The sequence below is a fragment of the Engystomops pustulosus genome, chromosome 2, assembly GCF_040894005.1.
Source record: "Engystomops pustulosus chromosome 2, aEngPut4.maternal, whole genome shotgun sequence".
In the NCBI taxonomy this organism is placed as follows: Eukaryota; Metazoa; Chordata; class Amphibia; order Anura; family Leptodactylidae; genus Engystomops; species Engystomops pustulosus.
Window position 1 is genome coordinate 68947454 of NC_092412.1, and position 19832 is coordinate 68967285.

Sequence of the window (19832 nt, forward strand, 5' to 3'; positions counted from 1 at the left end):
TAGATACAGCTATCTGTACTCAAATGTATCTATACCATGAAAACTATGAACATGGTATAGATACATTTCTAAATAATATGGTTACGTAAAAATATATTATATAGATGACTTAGCATAATTAAAATTATTTTTGTGGGGAGAGTAATCTAAAAATGTAGTAGTGTATTAATAGTCTTTATTTTTCCCTGAATCTTCTGCAACAAATCTGCAGATTATAACTATACTCCTATATTGTTTAATAACTTATTCAATTATAATGTGGGGTTGTAATTTAGAGTAACGCTACTCTATGGGGAGATTTATCAAAAGTGTCCGTAGCATTCATAGCAACCAATCAGAGCTAGGCTTTCAATTTCCTACAGCGGTTTTATAAAGTGAAAGCTGAGCTCTGATGGATTTCTATGAGCAAGTAATCGAAATCTACCATCAAACTCCATCATGATAAACCAGGGAGAATTGCAATAGATCCAGACACCGTGACTGTGGTAATCGTCTTATATCTGTTATCCATGGCTTCCTTCCTTCTAATATCAACGTTTAAAATTATTCTAATGAGTCTTGAGGGCTCTTTGTATTCATGGACAATTGGAGATCACATGACCCTCCATTTCAGGTCATTTGATGAGGTAAAATACATTTCTGAATCAGGGGCTTCAATTTACGTATCAAGGAGACAGTAGAGAACATTTAATAGATATATATGTATATAACTTACCTAATATCCTGCCCCACACATTAATAGAAAATTTATATAGCCAACTCCTTTAAAACACAAGTCCAGAACCACAAAGGGGAAAAAAACTAAAATAAAAATGTGCTAATAATCTGCTTTGCTAACAATGTTTGTGTCCTTTTGCCTCTGCCTTTCTTCGTTATTTAAGCAGTTTGTGTAAATCGTCTTTCTGTCCTGTATCCACTGACAGCTGAGAGGAAAAAAAAAATGACTTGACGCCTAAATATGTTTACTTAAGCCATAGTAAAAACATGTAAAGAATTTCTCAAAGTAAATTTAAAAACAATTGAACATTTTTCATCCATGCAGTTATGTAAAATGAAAAAGTAGTGCAATTTATGAAACTGGTAATGGGAACATAAGGTGAATTCCATCATGCACTACATCCACTATGCTTCTATAGTTTGCATCTTATATTGAAAACATTTGCTGCTGCCACAGCCTTTGTTTCCTCCATAGTGCCTGGACTTATGCTACTGAAAGATGCTTCCAATATATACGGTTACAGACAGCAATCTCCATGGTCCACACAGTTTCTTGGATGAAGAGGCATCATGACTGGATACAGGTCCCATTCTTTCCAGGTGATTAAAACCAGCCACGCACCATATATAGCTATGGGGGGGGGGGGGGGGGGGGGAGAAACAGAGCCACATGCCCATGATTTTAGCCTTATTCTGTGAAGCATATAAACTGTGGCCTGTTTGCAACAACTTGCAGAGATGTAAAAGTGGAATGGAACTTTATACTTTCCATCAACGTTATCATAGGAATTACATCATGAAGCCAAAGAAATAGGAAGGTTTATATAAAAAGAACAGGTTACATTTAAAGAGTAAACTTTCTGGAGCTTATCAGAAAAATTGCAAGTATTTGAGTCAAGACTAAGCTTGTGGAGGAGCGATTTGTTATAAATACTACACTTTATGTTATAAATCCTGGTGAAGAATATTACAAATTATGATCTTTGGAACATTAAAATAAGTGCATTTTTACCCGTTCATATATGGGAGTAGCATACCAGAAGAATGAATGAATAACTAAGGCTTGCCGTACACAGTACATAGCTATTGGTCATTAAGCTTGTCAGGTCTTTCTACCACTAACTCAACAATTTTTTTTTCTTACAGGAGATTTCCATTTGCTTTTGTGATTTGGCATACGATTATTTTAGATCTCCACAGTAAGAACAATTGATTGGGCATATAAAAATTCAACAGAGCAGCTCTTTTTATCGGTGACGACTTGGGGTACTGCACACACATTAGATGGCTGCCACTTTTGGTGGACAGTGTGTATAAGGTCACTTTTCCAGAAATTTGCCCAATACTTTGTGAAATAAAATTCCTCTTTCCTGGAGCAATCTGCTGTAAAATCAAGATGCAAGATTGCAGGGATTATTAGGACTCATATTAATGTGCTATTTGCCATGAAAGGTCTAATGATGGCCCATGGAATAATCATGCATGCTTGGAACGCAGGGGGCACAAAATGAATACACTGATGGTAGCAGAATGTTATGAAGCAATTGCCCATAGTAAGGGCAATAAGATGGATAATAGTTGGGCCTTATGGGTGGGAAGATAGAGAGGACAGGGAGGGGGAAGAAATATAATTTTTTTTTATGCTTCTCTTGGGGGTGTTAGGAAGGGGATTGTTCCTGGTTTAATGGCAATGGATAAGAGTTGTATTCTGTAAATGGAGCAAAAGACATATGTGGTTATAATTGGTTATAATACCTTATAATAGAGGGTATATAAAATACAGTACAAATCCCTCCCTTCTGGCTCCACCATACTGCACCAAGATCCTGTGAATGTCGTGGAATTAAAAGGTAAAGCAGAACCCTGAAAAATGTGCCTGAATGCAATGTTTTGTCTTTTTATTCCAACAGCATAAGCTAAAATGTACACAGCATTTTTGGGAATGTGTTTTTTTTAGTTCTATGTTTAGAATATATTGGCATCTAGGCACAGTGGTAGATAGTAGGGGCATTGACCTATGGGGAAAGATTACATGGGAATATTCTAGTAGAAGTCTATATGTATGTGGTTCAACAAATAACAAAGGCATCTCAATAAAGCATTTAAGCTGACCATATTACCATACTGTTTTCTGTGTTTCTTATGCTAATGAATTTCTCCAGCTATTTCCTCTAGTTGGGTCAAGGCGATTATATAATGAAAAGGTGTGAATCTCACATACATTAAGGTTCTCTTGCCATAAACATCCTGTTATTTGCACACAAAACATTAACTTTAACAGTAATGTTCTAAGCTTATGGACACTGGATTTTCAGGATTCTCCAGAAGAATCATACAGAATAAGAAGATGCGTGTAGAGAGTAGGGGGGAGATTTTGCTTGGAAAGTTACTAAAATACTAAAGTTTCCACCTCTTCCGTATCATGCCACAAGAAAGCTGAAAGTTTGTAATTTTGGTCTTTTTCACCCTTATCTCGCTTTTTACAAATTCACATCCATTATATACTTGGCTCCGCCTGGCAGCACATTAACATCCCTGTTATTTGGAAGTGAATGAGCAGCGTGGAATCGTGTAAGACACTCACTACCTCTTGCCAGTACTAAGCTAGCGGGAAGGTGAGCAGAGCCCATGGCTAACTTTTTCAATGCAATGCCAAAGTGATTATGGCATCTAAATTGCTTGTGTTACACTTATTTGGCTGGCATCCTGCAGTTTGATCACCTGCTGTAAAGACAGACAGCCTGGGTCAGCCCTGCAAGAGATAGGTTCTCATAGGCTGCATGTTAGTAAACGGGGCAATTTATAACACACTGTACTACCAGAAGTTAAATAACAATTTTCAAAAAATAAATACATAAAAATATAAAAAAAAATTGTGCTAAGTGCAGCAAAATAGTCTGTGATAAAACCTTTTTTTTAAAAAAAAATGAGACAAATGCTTCTATTTGTTTAACCCCTTATTTTCTGTATAACATATTTTACTTTTCAGTGAAATAATTTAATTTGTTTAATGTACAGGGAAGCTGGAAAAAAAAATTCCAAATGTGGTGAAATTGATGAAAATACACATATGCATAACTTTCTTGTGGGTTAAGTTTTTACGACTTTCACTGTGAGCTCCAAGTGATATGTCTGTTTTTTTTTTGGTTTGGTACAATCATGGTGATACCAAATTAACCCCATAGCGCAATAAGACGTACCCTTACGTCTTACTGCGCATGGGGGAGTATGAAGAGGGCTCACGGGCTGAGCCCTCTTCATACTCACCGGGCATTTGCTTCATAACGAAGCAAACGCCCGTCGCTAACACATGGCAACGGATCGCCGCTCCCCGGTGACGTCACGGGGAGTGACGATCGGAGCCAAGATGGCGGCGCCCACGCACCGCCGGCAGCTTTGCCGGCGGCGATCAAAGGGTTAACACCCGCGATCGTATTGACCCAATGCAAGCACCGATCGCGGGTGTTAACCCTTTGATCGCCGCCGGCGGCATTAAAGAGCCGGCGGTGCGTGGGCGCCGCCATCTTGGCTCCGATCGTCACTCCCCGTGACGTCACCGGGGAGCGGCGATCCGTTGCCATGACAGCCTGGGATCACACAAAGATCCGAGGCTGTCATGATCGAGGCTATCTATTACAATGTGCGATCTGCACATTGTAATAGATGGTATGCAAAATCCCCATATACTGCCATACTGTAGTATGGCAGTATATGGTAGGATCAATCAGACCACCTAGGGTTAAAGTACCCTAGGGAGTCTGAAAAATAGTAAAAAAAATAAAAAAAAGTAAAAAAAAAAAAATTATATTAAAAAAACATAAAAATTCAAATCACCCCCCTTTCCCTAGAACTGATATAAATATAAAAAAAACGTAAAAATCCTAAACACATTAGGTATCGCCGCGTCCGAAAATGCCCGGTCTATCAAAATATAATAACCATTTTTCACTGCGTTTAACCCCGTAGCGGAAAATAGCGCCCGAAGTCGCAAATGGCATTTTTTTGCCATTTTGAAAAATAGAAAAAATTCTATAAAAAGTGATCAAAAGGTCGCACAGTCCTAAAAATAGAAGCATTGAAAATGTCATCAGAAGTCGCAAAAAATGACACCACTCACAGCTCCATACACCAAAGTATGAAAAAGTTATTAGCGCAAGAACACGGCAAAATGAAGAATTTTTTTTCTGTACAGGAGGTTTTAATTTTTGTAAATGTATGAAAACATTATAAAACCTATCCAAATTTGGTATCCTCGTGATCGTATTGACCCAATGAATGAAATAGACCTGTCATTTGGGGCGCACAGTGAAAGCTGTAAAAACCAAGCCCACAAGAAATGGCGCAAATGTGTTTTTTCATCATTTTCACTGCATTTAGAATTTTTTTCCCGCTTCCCAGTACATGGCATGGAATATTTAATACCATCACTACGAAGTGCAATTTGTTACGCAGAAAATAAGCCATCACATAGCTCTGTACACGGAAAAATAAAAAAAGTTATAGATTTTTGAAGGTGGGGAGTGAAAAATAAAAACGCAAAAACGAAAAAGGGCCTGGTCCTTAAGGGGTTAATATAGGTTTTATTGTGTTTAAATACATTTTCAAATTAAAACAATGCGTATGAAAAAAAAAATTGCTTCACCATCTTCTGACACCAATAACTTTTTCAATAACTTTACCAATAACTTACTATGGGGTACGGAGCTTTTTGAGGTGTCATTTTTTGCAAGATGTGCTGACTATTTCATTGCTACCATTTTGAGGAGTATGCAACCTTCAGATCACTTTTTATAAAATTGTTTATGTTAACCTATATACTCGTGTATAAGCCGAGTTTTTCAGCACAAAAAATGTGCTGAAAAACGTCCCCGCGGCTTATACACGAGTCAATACTTAAGTCAATGGGCTTAAAAAATAATAAACTTATATACTCACCCTCCGGTGGCCCCGATGCGCAGCGCTGCTCCCCCAATGTCAGCGTCGCTTGTCTTCCGCCATTGTTCTCTCCCGGGCGGCGCCTAGTATGACGTCAGCAGCGGTGCGTCATACTATGCACCTTCCGCCCGGGAGAGAACAATGCCCAGCACAATGTGGCAGAAGAGGAGCCAGGAAGCCAGAAGACGAGCCGCTTGGCCACCGGAGGGTGAGTATATAAGTGTTTTTTTTTTTTTTTTTTTTTAATTCTGGGCAGGCTGTATACCTACTGGGGACTGGCTGTATACCTACTGGGGACTGGCTGTATACCTACTGGGGACTGGCTGTATACCTACTGGGGACTGGCTGTATACCTACTGGGGGCAGGCTGTATACTACTGGGGGCAGGCTGTATACTACTGGGGACTGGCTGTATACTACTGGGGGCAAGCTGTATACTACTGGGGGCAAGCTGGGCTGGCTGTATACTGCAGGGGGCAGGCTGGCTATATACTGGGGCTGGGTCTGTGACCAATGCATTTCCGACCCTCGGCTTAAACTCGAATCAATAGGTTTTCCCAGTTTTTGGTGGTAAAATTAGGGGTCTCGTCTTATACTCGAGTATATACGGTATATAAAATGGTGTAAAAATCCCGTTTTAGAGACTTGGCCGCAATTTTCCATTATGTGATTCAAGGCCAGCCATAACTGGTTTTATATTTTGATAGATCGAGCATTTTGGGATGCGGCGATACCTGATGTGTTTGTGATTTTTACTGTTTATTTAGCTTTATATCAGTTCTAGGGAAAAGGGGTGGGGGTGATTTAAATTCATATTTTATTATTATTTATTTTCTTACTTTTTTTTTAACTACTGTATTGCAGTAGATGGAGTTTTTACATAGGATACATTACAATTGTAACGAATCTTCAAAAGCCATGCAGCCTCCGGTCTGACGAATACCCGACGCTGTCATGGCAACTGATTGTACTCCCTTAGTGACATCAGCTGTCTTTCAAATGGTGCTGGCGTCTTTGCTGGTGACAAACAAGAAGGTAACACCAGTGATCGGTACAGGCACCAACCGCGGGTGTTAGCCGCAATATGCAGCAAACCCCATGTATGTATACAGAGGGCTCAGCCCATGAGCCCTCTTCATTCACCCTTCATAGTTTGCTGATGGATATATCCCTCAGGGGGCATGAAGGGGATAACCAATTCAATTTTTATGTGTTGCAAAATGACAAAAAAAAATGTGGCGTTTTAGGCATTTCGGTGCCATTTTCTGTTAAGGTGTTCACCATCAAGAATAATTGTTTAATTGTTTTTATATTATGATAGATTGTACACTTTGGGATGCAGCAATATCTAACATGTTTATGATTTACTTTTTTATTTACTATTATTTCAGACTTCCTAGGTTATTTTAACCCTAGAGTGTCTGATCAATATACCTTGGTGACGTTAATCGGTAATCCAATAAGCGCCCACAAGAAGCCCTGCTAGGTGTCAATGTTGGCTTTGACAGTGGCACCTAACAGATTAACTGCCATGAGTGACGCTTATGGAGTGTATGCAGCCTGTCAGCCATCTCCATACTCCCCTTACTTGGAAGCTTTGAAATGTGACATGGAGTTTTATTTATGAAAACAATTTTTACCATGCAAAAGTCAAAAACCTATAAAAGTTATTACCGTATATACTTGTGCATAAGCCAAGACCCCTAATTTTAACAAAAAGATCTGGAAAAAAAAAAAACTACTGACTTGAGTATAATGTGCAAATACGAAGAGTTCATACTGTGTGGCTCTACTCAATATTTTTAATCATTGATGGTGTGGTGCTATCTTCATGGGTTGTCTAGATATGCACTTCTGACGTGGAATGGTTGTGCTCGGATTCTATAACATACTCCGGTCCAAGTGGCAAAGAAGAACAGATTGGCACTCACCAAAGTTCTTCTTGTTGCAAGCAAACCAGATGAAGCGCCACAAGCGCAATACAGCTCTCGGGCACCTTGCGTTTTCTTGAGTCCCTGCATCTTCCCCTCCCCACATGCAACTACTCTTGTGAATTGTTTTTGTGAGTATGCACTAATAAAATTGTAACAAGAAGAATTTTGGTGAGTGCCGATCTACTGTTTTTCTTATTTTACTTGAGTATAAGGCGAGGGTAGGAAATGCATTGGTGCCAACCTGTTCCCAGTATACAGCCCCTCAAGAGGAATGCCCATTCTATAAGAAGAAAAAAAAAAGTGTACTCAACTTCCGATGCCATACAAATTTGGATAATAAAGAATAAAGTTATGATGTTATTTATACTGGAACACTTTCATAGTACAACTTACAGGGCCAATGGTGAAAAAATTCTCATAATTTTAGTTTGAAACGTGTTGCAGAAAGCACTACTCCTTTACTCATTTGTTTAGCCTTCCTGCCCAATGTACACCTGCTATTTTTAATGATTTTTAATTAAAAAGATTTTTTTTTTTTATCTAAAAAGAGGATGCTGGAATTTCTTTAATTTTAATGTTGTCTTCTGACCTGTGATCCACTGGGCTTTCAATGCGGCCCACTACAGCTGTAAACAACCAGTGGAATCCAAGGTAAGTGATCGCCATATTTTCTTATTGCTCTGCTCCTTTTCCACATTCTGATACTATGTCAGATTCTTCATCCAATGATAAATGTGGTGCAGAATAAGACTATGTAGTCCAACTTTGCAACACCTGAATAAATCTCCCAGATTAATGACCCTTTCACACTGGAATTGTTTTTCACATCCGTGGTTCAGTGATTTTCAAAGATACGGTACCTTACTGAACTGTTGTTTTCTATAGGCGTTTTCACATTGTCTTTTTTACTGAACTTTCTGTGTTTTTTTTTTTTTTTTTTTTTTAAGAAAGGCTGGGAAAGCAGGTGTTGCGTTTTCTAACCAATGTTATAACTTCAGAAGCAAAACAGAGACAACACATAATGCATGAGCAGCGGACGTGCAACACAAGCCAATGTGGGTACACCGATAATCCCACTGCAATACAGAGCGGATACTTGTTTCTCTTCTGCTGGTTTTGGAGAAGGGTGGAAGGGGTAACCAGGGTCAGTTCCCATTGCCCAGATGCCCATACCTTTTTATAATAGTGGGAAAGATATTTATAATGGCCAATTACTCATCATTGACTTTAACTACAATATCATAGGTTCTTCTGTAATGAAGATACACAGTCAACAATCGACAATAGTCGAATTGGTAACAAAGGTAAACTACTGCTCTGGGTTAATCAGGCTGTAATGTCTGCCCAACAATTTTAGGGCACATTCACATGGCCGTCTGCAGGGACGTACATGCGGCCGCATGTACGTCCCCATAGACGGCAATGGCGGCGCGGCGCAGATACGGTGCCACACATGTGTTCCGGGCCGCACACCGCAAAAAGATAGAGCATGCTCTATCTTTCGGCGTGTGTGCGGCCGTGCGCCGCTATCCTCTATGGAGGGGGGAGGGGTCACCTCCTCCTCCACTCCAGCACATGGCGGTATGCTCGCACGGTGGGTATACCGCTGTGTGAATGTACCCTTATACCAAAACCAGGAACAGAATCTACATCATTAAGGTACGAAGGAAAGATCTGTACTTTGGGGGATTTTTTTGTGCGCAAGAAAGCAGTCAAAACATGCGTTCAAGTAAATGATTGTTGTAAAACATCTGTTTTGTCACAGAATAAGGCTCCATGCACATGTCCGCATTTAGCTAGTTGCTAAAACAGCAGCTAGATCATGGCCACCATAGAGGTGCATTGTGAAGAGGCAGCCGGGCCTCATACGATAGAGCAGGTCCTATTCCTGCCCTGATTTGCGGCATGACCACTCCGTTTCCTATGGAGAGTGGTGAGAAGCGCCTTCTTCAGCCGGCTTGTGGCTCACAGCACACGTCTGATCATGTGGATGTGTGCATGGAGCCCAAGTTACACATTCCAAGACAGCTACTATAAAAGAAACAATGTAGAAAGAAAGAACAAAACAACAGTCATTTTCAAGAAGTTCTTCAAATATTTGTTTTGTAGTAGTAAATGTTATAATTATCAAGACCTTTCAACAGATCTCAAATTCATAAGTATTGTTACTCGCAGACTGCACCTTTACATGAAGAATATTTGTGGCATTTAAAGGAAATAAAAATTCAGGCATGATAAACTAGGGACAATCACTCATAGATCCAGGCACCTGTGGTAATCTTCTTATATTTTTTATAAATGGCCCTATTACCTCTTAGATCAAAGCATAAAATTATGCTAATGAGTCTGCAGGGGCTACCCTAGCCCCTATTTTATGTGGCTTTACAAAATGTTACACTACATCACTTCTGCCTTTCTTCCGCAGCGCTACCTGTCTACTCAAGTCTATTAAGGACTAACACCAATTCTGATGCGAGTACAGACCCCAGAAAACAAGTGTCCTATAGCAGTGATGGTGTACCTTCTAGAGACTGCCCAATCTACAACCAAAACCCAGTTGTTTATCACAAGGTGGCAACACAGTAATTCAAGCAGTAACTTGCTGGTTGCTGGCACTGGTCACAACTTTCAATGGGATCTGCGTCCTTAGGACACCAATACAGGAGAAAAAAAAAAGGAGAAATTTGGATTATCATTGCAAGAGTTGCAGGGCCTGGAGTAGAAGTTCAAAAGATAATCCGGCGCCCTGTGGTCTCAAAAATCCAAGCATGTGTCGCTTTAAAACAGCACTGAATGTGGCACTTCCTGGGTTGCCTGACTGAAAACTGAAGGCCTCGAGTTCTTTGAGCTTCTGGCAAACTCGATACAAGAGTAAGGGACTGGGTGCCTAAAAAGAGGGCTCCGTGTGCAACCTTTGGTACCTGTGCCACAGGTTCGCCACCACATCGCTAGAATATTGTGACCGATATGCACTTCAAGAGACCCCAATGTCGTTCTTTCTGAAGACACCCCATATCAACCTCAAACTAAATGGATTAATTAAATTTGTGAGAACGGGACCTCATTCTCAAGAATGGTGAGGGCCCCAGAACTGATCAGGTTGCCATCCCCAAACGAAATAGCTACAACCTCTCAAGTCCTACACATGATTCCTCCAGAATCCTTATTCAAGAACTTTTGGTTTGTGACTGCTTAAAATTAGTGTAATGTGCATACAGCATTTCTGATATCACAATAAGGAGTGATCTGAGCAGATTACTCAAGATATGAGACATAACTATAATCACCATAGATTTGTCATGCCTAAAATTGTTGCTGGATTAATGACAGCTACAAGAGACACCCTGTGTAAATCACAAGGTTCGCGGAATTCCCTGTAGACAACTGAATCACTGTCTCCCTGCTGTGTAGTCCTGTCTCTTGGGTTGTCGTCTTTACAAATAAACAAACATATTTGTAACTACCATATAGAGGAGAAAAAAAAAAAACGTTTTACTTATATTTACATATTACATATATCAGTATTTGTTAACAAAGGCATTTGTCTTTTTGTTGAACGATCAGTAAATCACTCATCACTCATCTTAAAAAAAGAACCCGACACCAGGTTTGGGGCCTCTGTACTTCAACATATCCTCTTATTTCTGGAGTTTAGTAACCCTTAACTTGGAGACACTGATTTTTTAAACTTCTCTGTTCATCCTTTTAGAGACGATTTCTCAAGCAAAGAAGGGTCAGGACTCTTTCCCTGCTGCTACTGACAAACGCGCATGCACATTAAACACTGTGCATGTGCCCAACAGCCATAACACAGCCTTATAGTAAGTTTCTCCAAATTTTTAAGGCCTTTTCATAACATAAGAAATAACATTCAATATTATGGGAGTGGCAAAAATTGCAGAGAGTGGTACTCGTATATAAAAATAAGTGTCAGGCTCATTTGTTACAGCCCATCTGAATTCCATGGCCTTTGTAGCTTCCATTAAAAACATGGACAGTACTTTACAGATCTCTTCTCCCTCAGATCTAGCCCGTCCTCATCTGCATGGCTTACTATTGGAGGAGAATAGCTTGGGAGTTCAACTTTATGACCACCGTTTTGGATGAGGAATGGGATGGGGCCTATCTTTTCTCTCATAAAATTCTATCAACATGTAGTGCCGAAAAGAAGAACTACAAGCTGCTCTCTTGTTGGTACCAGTACCCCGCATACTCCATAAGATATATCCAGAGGTGTCTGACATCTGTTGGAGGAAGCAGTGTAGAGGTGGGTCCTACTCATAATATCTGGTGGAGTTGCCCAGTGCTTCAGCTCTTCTGAAATATGGTATTCAATACATACAAGCTCGTCACTGGCAAGACAATAATTACCTGGTCTCAGGTTGCTCTACTTTTGATTCTGCCAAGCTCCATCTCCTCTATAAAGAAGAGCTTGCACTGACATTTTATGGTGCCCATATAATGATACAATATTTCCCCTGTACCCTTTTCCTTCCCCTCTTCCTTTTTTCATTCTTCATGCTTAAAACCCTCTTGTTCTGGTGCAATGTATTAACCAGAAACCTAGTGTTTGGTCCTGCGTGACCACAAATCAATTTCGGGTTTGAAGGACTGTCGTTTAAATAAAACTTTAATAAAAATTTTTTAGATATCAACCGAGTAGGAGGACACACACAATCTGCCACTTCGTTATTGGGATCAATGGGTCTCAGAAGTTAGACCCTCATTTATCAGATTGGTATGCCCTGTCCTGTGGACATAGGATAATAATCATAACCAGTACAACCTCTTCCATCTAGAACAAGCCCAAGTGTCTGCTAACAATTGCTACAAATGTATTGAGAGAGAAACAAACACACTTTGCAGTGTGACTCACTGGGAAATCTTTGCCTTTTTCAACATATTTTTTGTGGATTTTAACCTTAAATTTGCAAGTGTGATAAAAAAACAAATTGTACACTTGTGCTCATGTTTCAACATCTATATACACCATATGTATTCCTCAAACAGGACTCAAAGGGCAATTAACAAGAGAATACAAGTCATAACAGTTTTAACAACTCCAAGCGCTACCAAGCACAGCCACTGAATTAACTTGTCTCAACACGTTTCTTGTCAAGGGTACCACCGAATTTGCTAGACTTTATTACACCTCAATCATATGACTTTGTAATTGAGCAACATATTGAGAGTTAAAATTGTCAAAATCACATATTTAACCATTTTGTTTGGAAAAACAGATAAGCTTGGGGAATCTGAAAGGATATGCTTTTCTGCTTCTGCCACAATTAGGGCGGCCCTTCACTGACCCTAAAAATATACTAGTCCCTTAGTCAAGAAAGAGAAGGGTATCTCGGTTATTTCACAGGTACAGGCAGTCCCCGGGTTATGTACAAGATAGGGTACATATGTTTGTTCTTAAGTTGAATTTGTATGCAAGTCAAAACTGTATATTTTATAATTGTAGATGCAGACAAAACATTTTTTTGCCCCAGTGACAATTGAAGTTTACAAATTTTTTGCTGCAATTGAACCAAGGATTACCAATAAAGCTTACAGATTACAGATGCCATACAGCTGATCATTGCAGTCTGGGACTATAGTAAAGAGAGCTTCACCAGAGATCACAGTGGGCAGAGTGGTCCGTCTTTAACTAGGGGTCGTCTGTAAGTCGGGTGTTCTTGAGTAGGGAACTGTCTGTATTGTGAACTAAATCAGGGAGTAAACAAAGTAGTCTGTTTCTCAATTGGGCTCTATTTTGTGGTCCCTCTAGAAGAGAGGTTCACAACCCATGGCCTGCATCCTGCTAGCCATCAAGGCCAACGAGCACTTCCATCAGTATACAGGTTTTTATATTCGCCCTGGGAACTTACCATTTGAAGATTGTAGGACATCACTAAGTCATCACTATCGGAACCTGGAAAACTCCTTTAACAGAAGTAGCCACTGACTGCAAAATTGCTTGTCAGTATTTAATTTACCTGCTAAAATGTTGAAAAGCAACATGATAAGACATTAGTGTACATTGACTACTCTATGTGGTTTGCTTTATATACATAAAAGGAAAACTGCTTATACGCTGCATGAACATGCCATAGATTTGTCATTAACCATATACTTACAAGTGACATCCATGACAGGAGTTTAATGCTTTTAAAACACAAGCAAACCACAAAGAATAAAGAAACCTCTATAAAAGACTTGTGGACTGTTTACATAGTGTGTAAAATGATGAGGCTGGAATCCGAAATAATGGCTCAACACATGTTTACCCTTTTCTCTATCCCAGCTGCTTTCTGACCTGGCGATAAGTGGAAGGGCAGCTCAGGAAGGGCAGTGAGGTCAGCATGGATCTTATCTTGTCAAGGTAAAATCTCTTCATGTCTACAGAGTAAGCAATGTTAAAGTGCAAGGATCTAGAATCCTAAAATCCAGTAAATCTCGCATACACAGGCAATTATTCTAACAGTACTACAAATCTAGCATTAGACTAGAACAAAACCCCAGATTCAATAATGTTGTAAAATATGATTATTATTATTTTCTTTTTTTTTAACTCAAGTGTGGATAAATTCCTAAATCTAGTTACTGCAGACTAAATAATTACACAAAACCCTGATATAGCAATACACCATACATGATCTAAGAGTAAGGCTACACTTTAGCCAGCAGCATGTACCACAGAGCATTAAGAGTTAATAGATCACTCAGCAGTATATCTCTAGCTGGTCATTTGCAATCCCCTCAGGTATATTCCCAGAAGATTTATCAGACTGAAAGGCGAGCAAACAAACTGGGCAGAGTCTAGCCTTTGTTTAGGGACGGCCTCTTCCTGTGTTATTCAGGCTTTTCGTGTAAGGTTTCAAAGGAGCAGACGCCTGTACAGGAGGCATTACACATCGGAGCACACTGGATTCTGTTACAAATCGAAAACTTTTCATTTTCTTTTTTCTATTGAAAGAAGTTACACTGAAATCACCACCAGAAAGCAGCTGAGGATTTCCCTTCAACATCTGGATTTTCCAGAGGCAGCCAGGACACTGAAAATGTTTTGTGCTCCCTTAACATCTCCGCTCACACGGCTTGTGAAACACCCAGTCTGCTACATCTGCCTCACCTTAAACTGCTAGGTGCTAGGCAGTAAAGCAAGCAATTGTACTGGGAAACCGGATCCGGAGGAAGTAATAAACTGATATATGGGAGATGTTTATACCACTATACATGCAAGCGCGTGATACCATTTTCTTTGGAAAAGGTTCTCCAAGAGCTGCGGTGTATCACACCTCTGCACAGCAGTGAGAAGATCCGCCTGTGGCACATGTATTCTGCCAGGATTTGTGATTACTACAACTTCACCTAAAAGATCAAAGCTATTCCTAGGACTATTGGACTTCCAACCATGACGGTAAGCAGTAACTACTCAGACACAAACTGTACGGCTGATGACAACTTCAAATACACCTTGTATGGATGTGTATTTAGTATGGTGTTTGTCCTTGGCCTCATCGCAAATTGTGTTGCCTTGTACATTTTCAGCTGCTCCCTAAAAGTCCGGAATGAAACCACCACATACATGATCAATTTGGCCATTTCGGACCTTTTGTTTGTCTTCACGCTTCCTTTTCGGATTTTCTACTTTGCAGCCCGCCACTGGCCTTTTGGAGATATACTGTGCAAAATATCTGTCACCTTGTTCTATACCAATATGTATGGCAGCATTCTGTTCCTTACATGTATAAGCGTGGATCGCTTTCTGGCTATTGTATACCCATTCCGCTCCAAAACCATCAGGACAAAAAGAAATGCCAAAATAGTCTGCCTGGCTGTGTGGTTCACGGTTCTGATGGGGAGTGCGCCTTCAACCTTCTTCCAATCAACAAATGCGAACAACAAGAATAACTCTACAAAGGCCTGCTTTGAGAACTTTTCAGAGGATACATGGAAGACATATCTGTCAAAGATTGTGATATTCATAGAAATCGTGGGCTTCTTCATCCCCCTCATCCTTAACGTCTTCTGTTCTACAATGGTATTGAAGACACTGAAGAAACCAGTCACTTTAAGTAGAAGCAAACTTAACAAAACCAAGGTGCTAAAAATGATTGTTGTCCACCTGGCTATCTTCTGCTTCTGCTTTATACCATACAATGTCAACCTTGTGCTTTACTCCCTTATGAGGACGCAGGTTTTTAGCAACTGTTCTGTGAAAGCTGCAGTCAGGACTATTTACCCTATTACTTTGTGTATTGCGGTATCAAACTGCTGTTTTGACCCCATCATCTATTACTTCACATCAGAGACTATTCAAAACTCCATAAAAAAGAGAAATCGACCAATGAGGAAAGACTCCCATTTCTCAGAATCGCTGGCTACAGAAAATTTTATTCAGCATGGCTTACAAACTCTAAAAGCTAAGATATTTGAGAATGAGTCCACAATATAAAGACACCAGGATTTACACAGCATAGAAAATGGTTATAGTATAAAACAAGCCAAACCCTGTAAGCTGTGCTCCCTATTTAGGCTTCTGCTAAATTAGTGGCAAAATAGTTGCACCCAACTACTCACCATCTGTAGTAAGCAATATGAAGATACATCTGGTCTGGTATCTTTCACAAGCTTTAAAATGGGGAAGTATTATGTACAAAGAACATGCTGCTGGTGACTTGTGTCGCCTCATTCAGCCTCAACTCTTCACTTCCAAGGAGGTAGTGAAAATGTCCTTACATTGCTTATACCTGTATACTTGTGTAGATATTGGGTGTGCTGGCTTGACCTGAAAATATCTGAAAGATGTGAAATTTAAAGGAACACTCTGATCATAAAGAATACGCTGTGTATTGCCCAAGGTAGGGTCTGAATGGCTGGGACTTGACAAAGGGATTCAGTATTTTGGGTTCCTTGATCCCCTCAGTTATGCCATGCACTTGGAATAACACAGTATAGATCAGCTCTGCCCAGAGTGTTCTCTTAACACACGTTTAACTTCAAGTAGGTCTTAATATTTGTGCTACTGGCTTCTGGTATATGTACTCTTAACATCTTTGTTCTGAAAGTTTTTGCATTTGATTTGTTCTTGTGCATCAGATCTTGGAGGAAAGAGGTTAAATTATGAATGTATCCTTCTTACAGAAGGCAATTCTATTTAGTATATTACTGAACATGAATATAGTATTTGACTTGGCTCATGCTCTTTATGAACACTGTATATGTAAATCGACTCTACTCTGTAGTGACAGATTTGTGAATGTATTTAAAGTTGGCACTTTAACCAGGACAAACTGCTCAACTCATACTTGGTTCCATTAAACTTTCTCTAAATCTTACTTTTAAAATGAGTATTGTTTTCCTATTTTTTTCTTACTTTTGCGTTTGTGAGAGCAGATTTCTGCTTTTTTTTTTTTTATCTATACACAAAATGCTGATAAACACAAAGATTTTACACACACATTCTAAAAGCTATACGTCAATTATATCCATTATATATCCATGGCAGAAAAAAATTTGTTTTGTATACAAAATGTTTACATGTTTAATGTGTTGTCCATGAAAAGACAGACACTGAAATCAGGGAATATGATTAATCATGTCTTGAAGGAGTTCAGTCAGGAAAAGTCTGTTCTGTTAAGACATGCCAAGGATGCATTATTACTAAGTTCAAGCAACTCCTTTTCCTGAGGGCAAATGGGAAGAGATGATGTGCACATGCAGGTCAGTTTTTTTTTTTGCCAGCTGAATTCCCTTCCCTTCCCATCCACCCACGTGCTTCCACTAATCACTTCAATGTCCTGGTCTTCTGGAGCACCCAGAACAAAAGGCTCTGCTTCAGGGTGTAAGCCCTGCTCCACACAAAGGGCCTCAGCATATCTCCAGCTCTGGGGAATTCATTGGACTGGCCAGAAAACACATTTACAATGTAAATGAAGTACATACAAGGGCCCCATTAGATTTACATAGTAGTATCACTGGTCTGTACAGATAAATGAGCAATTATTCACACACTACTTACACACTAATGACAACAGAAGGGCTCAGGTATGGAGAGTTCTCTGCAAATTATCAGGGCTCATTTTATCAGGTTAATATGTACCAAGTTCTGAACGTAAAATATGCGCACAGCTTATGCTGTGGACTAGTGAAGTGTCATTCGCAAGAGAGCCAATTGCTCACTTAACCCTGGCCCTAACCTGCTTAACGTGCCCCCTTTAACCTGATAGAAATCGGGTTAAAAGTAGTGGTGTGGGGTAACACACTGGCCTGCGGCTCCCTATTTTACATGTAATGGGGAACAGTTCAGGACCCAGAGGATGTGGCTCTTTTTAGTGAGCGGAGCCCAATTCGCATCACTATTGTGGACATCATCTGAACACTTAGATAAGATTGATGGTCACTTGGGCCCACTTAATGGAGTTATGTGGTGTGGAGAAGCTGCATGCATGAACAACTCAGCTGTGAGGATTTTAGGCTTGTTCAGACTGGTATTTTTCATTTCAAACATAGAAGGCCAAAGTCCTGCATATTATATAAAGAAGGTAAAAAGGCCAATATTAGTCTATACCCAGATGTAATAGTAGAAATCTGCTGTAGGTAGAAAGTTGTGCACTTTTCTGCAGACTTAGCACACGGACATAAAGGTTTGTATGCATCAGCGCTAGCAAGTGATTCGGATAACATGGACAAAATACTTTTTATGGATTTGGATACATGGATGCAGTTTCCTGGGCTGCATTGTTATAGAGTGGCCTTATTCCTGTCCGTGTTCGCCAATCGGTCAGTCTTTTCTGCAGTCATCAATGTGTGAGTAGGCCTCACAGAACAAAGACAAAAGGGCTGCAAAAATTGACCATGGGTCCACTGTTAGTGACCAGATATTGCACATGGTCATATACAGGTAACCTCAAGTTGGATTTGGCCTCTATACACCAAAGCTTTGATATCCACAGTAAAACTCTTCTTTACTATGGTAATGTAATCTGCAGCATCCTTGTTTTCCCATTGCATGAGACTGGGGCCAGAAAACAACATGTATTGTACAGCATTTCCTGTAGATTCTCTGTGCAGACTTGAACCAAATCCACCAACAATGAATTCAACAGAACATGGGTCCTAAACCCAAAATTATCCAATAAGATTACATTACTTTTACTTGTCAACAAGTTGCGATGCAACTTTCTTTATTAACAAAATAGGTTAAAAAAATTATATTAAATGATGGTAGTCACATAAAATGGTACTACATGATTTCAAAAGTAATTATTTGACCTTGAAACTTTATGCGATTTCTTAATATTCTGCATGATTCAAAGAACCCCAAGAACACCAGCTGAGAACGTCAAAATTGAGCCAAATAGAAATGTACACTTTTGTCACGTGGTCCAGCCACATTTTATGGCTCATAAGCAGTCAAAGTTGACTTGTTTAGAATATTTACTCCTATCTATACTGAATCTTAACCTCAAATATTTTGTGCTCTATTGAGGAGAAACAGAGCGACGATTTACAGTGCACTTAGCCAAACATGCTGCCAGATACAGCACACAACTTGAGGAGATATCCCTAAGTGGTGTCAGAGAAACAGTTTCACTGATAAAGACAGTGGGAATATGGGAGCTAGTAAGCTGAGAATTTACAGCCCACAGATAAACTCACAATATATAAAAAAAGAAAAGTACAACTACTAGATAGTGTCTCACTGTCCGGATAATGAACAGTGCTCATCATTACAGTCAGGGACTCAAAATTTACTGCATCACAGGCACCTTCCATGCTAAAGTAAGTTTATTTCCTCAGCTCTTCTAAACCAAGCCCTTACGCACACATAACATTGATTTTACTCGTCTTCTATCTACTAATTCAACAGACAAATTCAGTTCTATGGGCTCATACGGTCATGTCGTTTCCAAGGAATTGTGCGCCCAAGCCGCAAAAATTCAGAGCAGGATCTTTTCCCAGCCGATGACACATGGGCCACTAACAAATAACCACGGATCTGCCGCTTGTGGTCCGTGCTTGTGTGCATTGAGCCGAAGATTAGGATGGCCACTGCTGTAGTTGAAGGGATTTAACAGGTAAATTAAGTTTGTTTCAATAGGAAATTACAGGAAGAATATAGTGTACTGCTGCTTCTATTTCCCAGCTTATCCACACGTTGTGCTCAACATACCAGTTTCTGAAAGAGGAATAAACATCCTCTTCATTAATGTTACTACAATAACATTTTGAGCGGAAAATCTAAACACCTGCCCA

General features: G+C 39.7%; 2 protein-coding genes across 3 annotated transcripts in view; one reads left to right on the forward strand and one right to left on the reverse strand.

Moving 5' to 3' along the window:
- RB1 (RB transcriptional corepressor 1) overlaps nucleotides 1-19832 on the reverse strand; it is a 90844-nt gene that overhangs the window by 27211 nt on the left and 43801 nt on the right. The window lies entirely within an intron of this gene.
- On the forward strand, nucleotides 14421-16912 carry LPAR6 (lysophosphatidic acid receptor 6). Its single transcript, XM_072135208.1, has one exon. The coding sequence runs from the start codon at nucleotides 14986-14988 to the stop codon at nucleotides 16027-16029; it is 1044 nt and encodes a 347-aa protein (XP_071991309.1). The 5' UTR covers nucleotides 14421-14985; the 3' UTR covers nucleotides 16030-16912.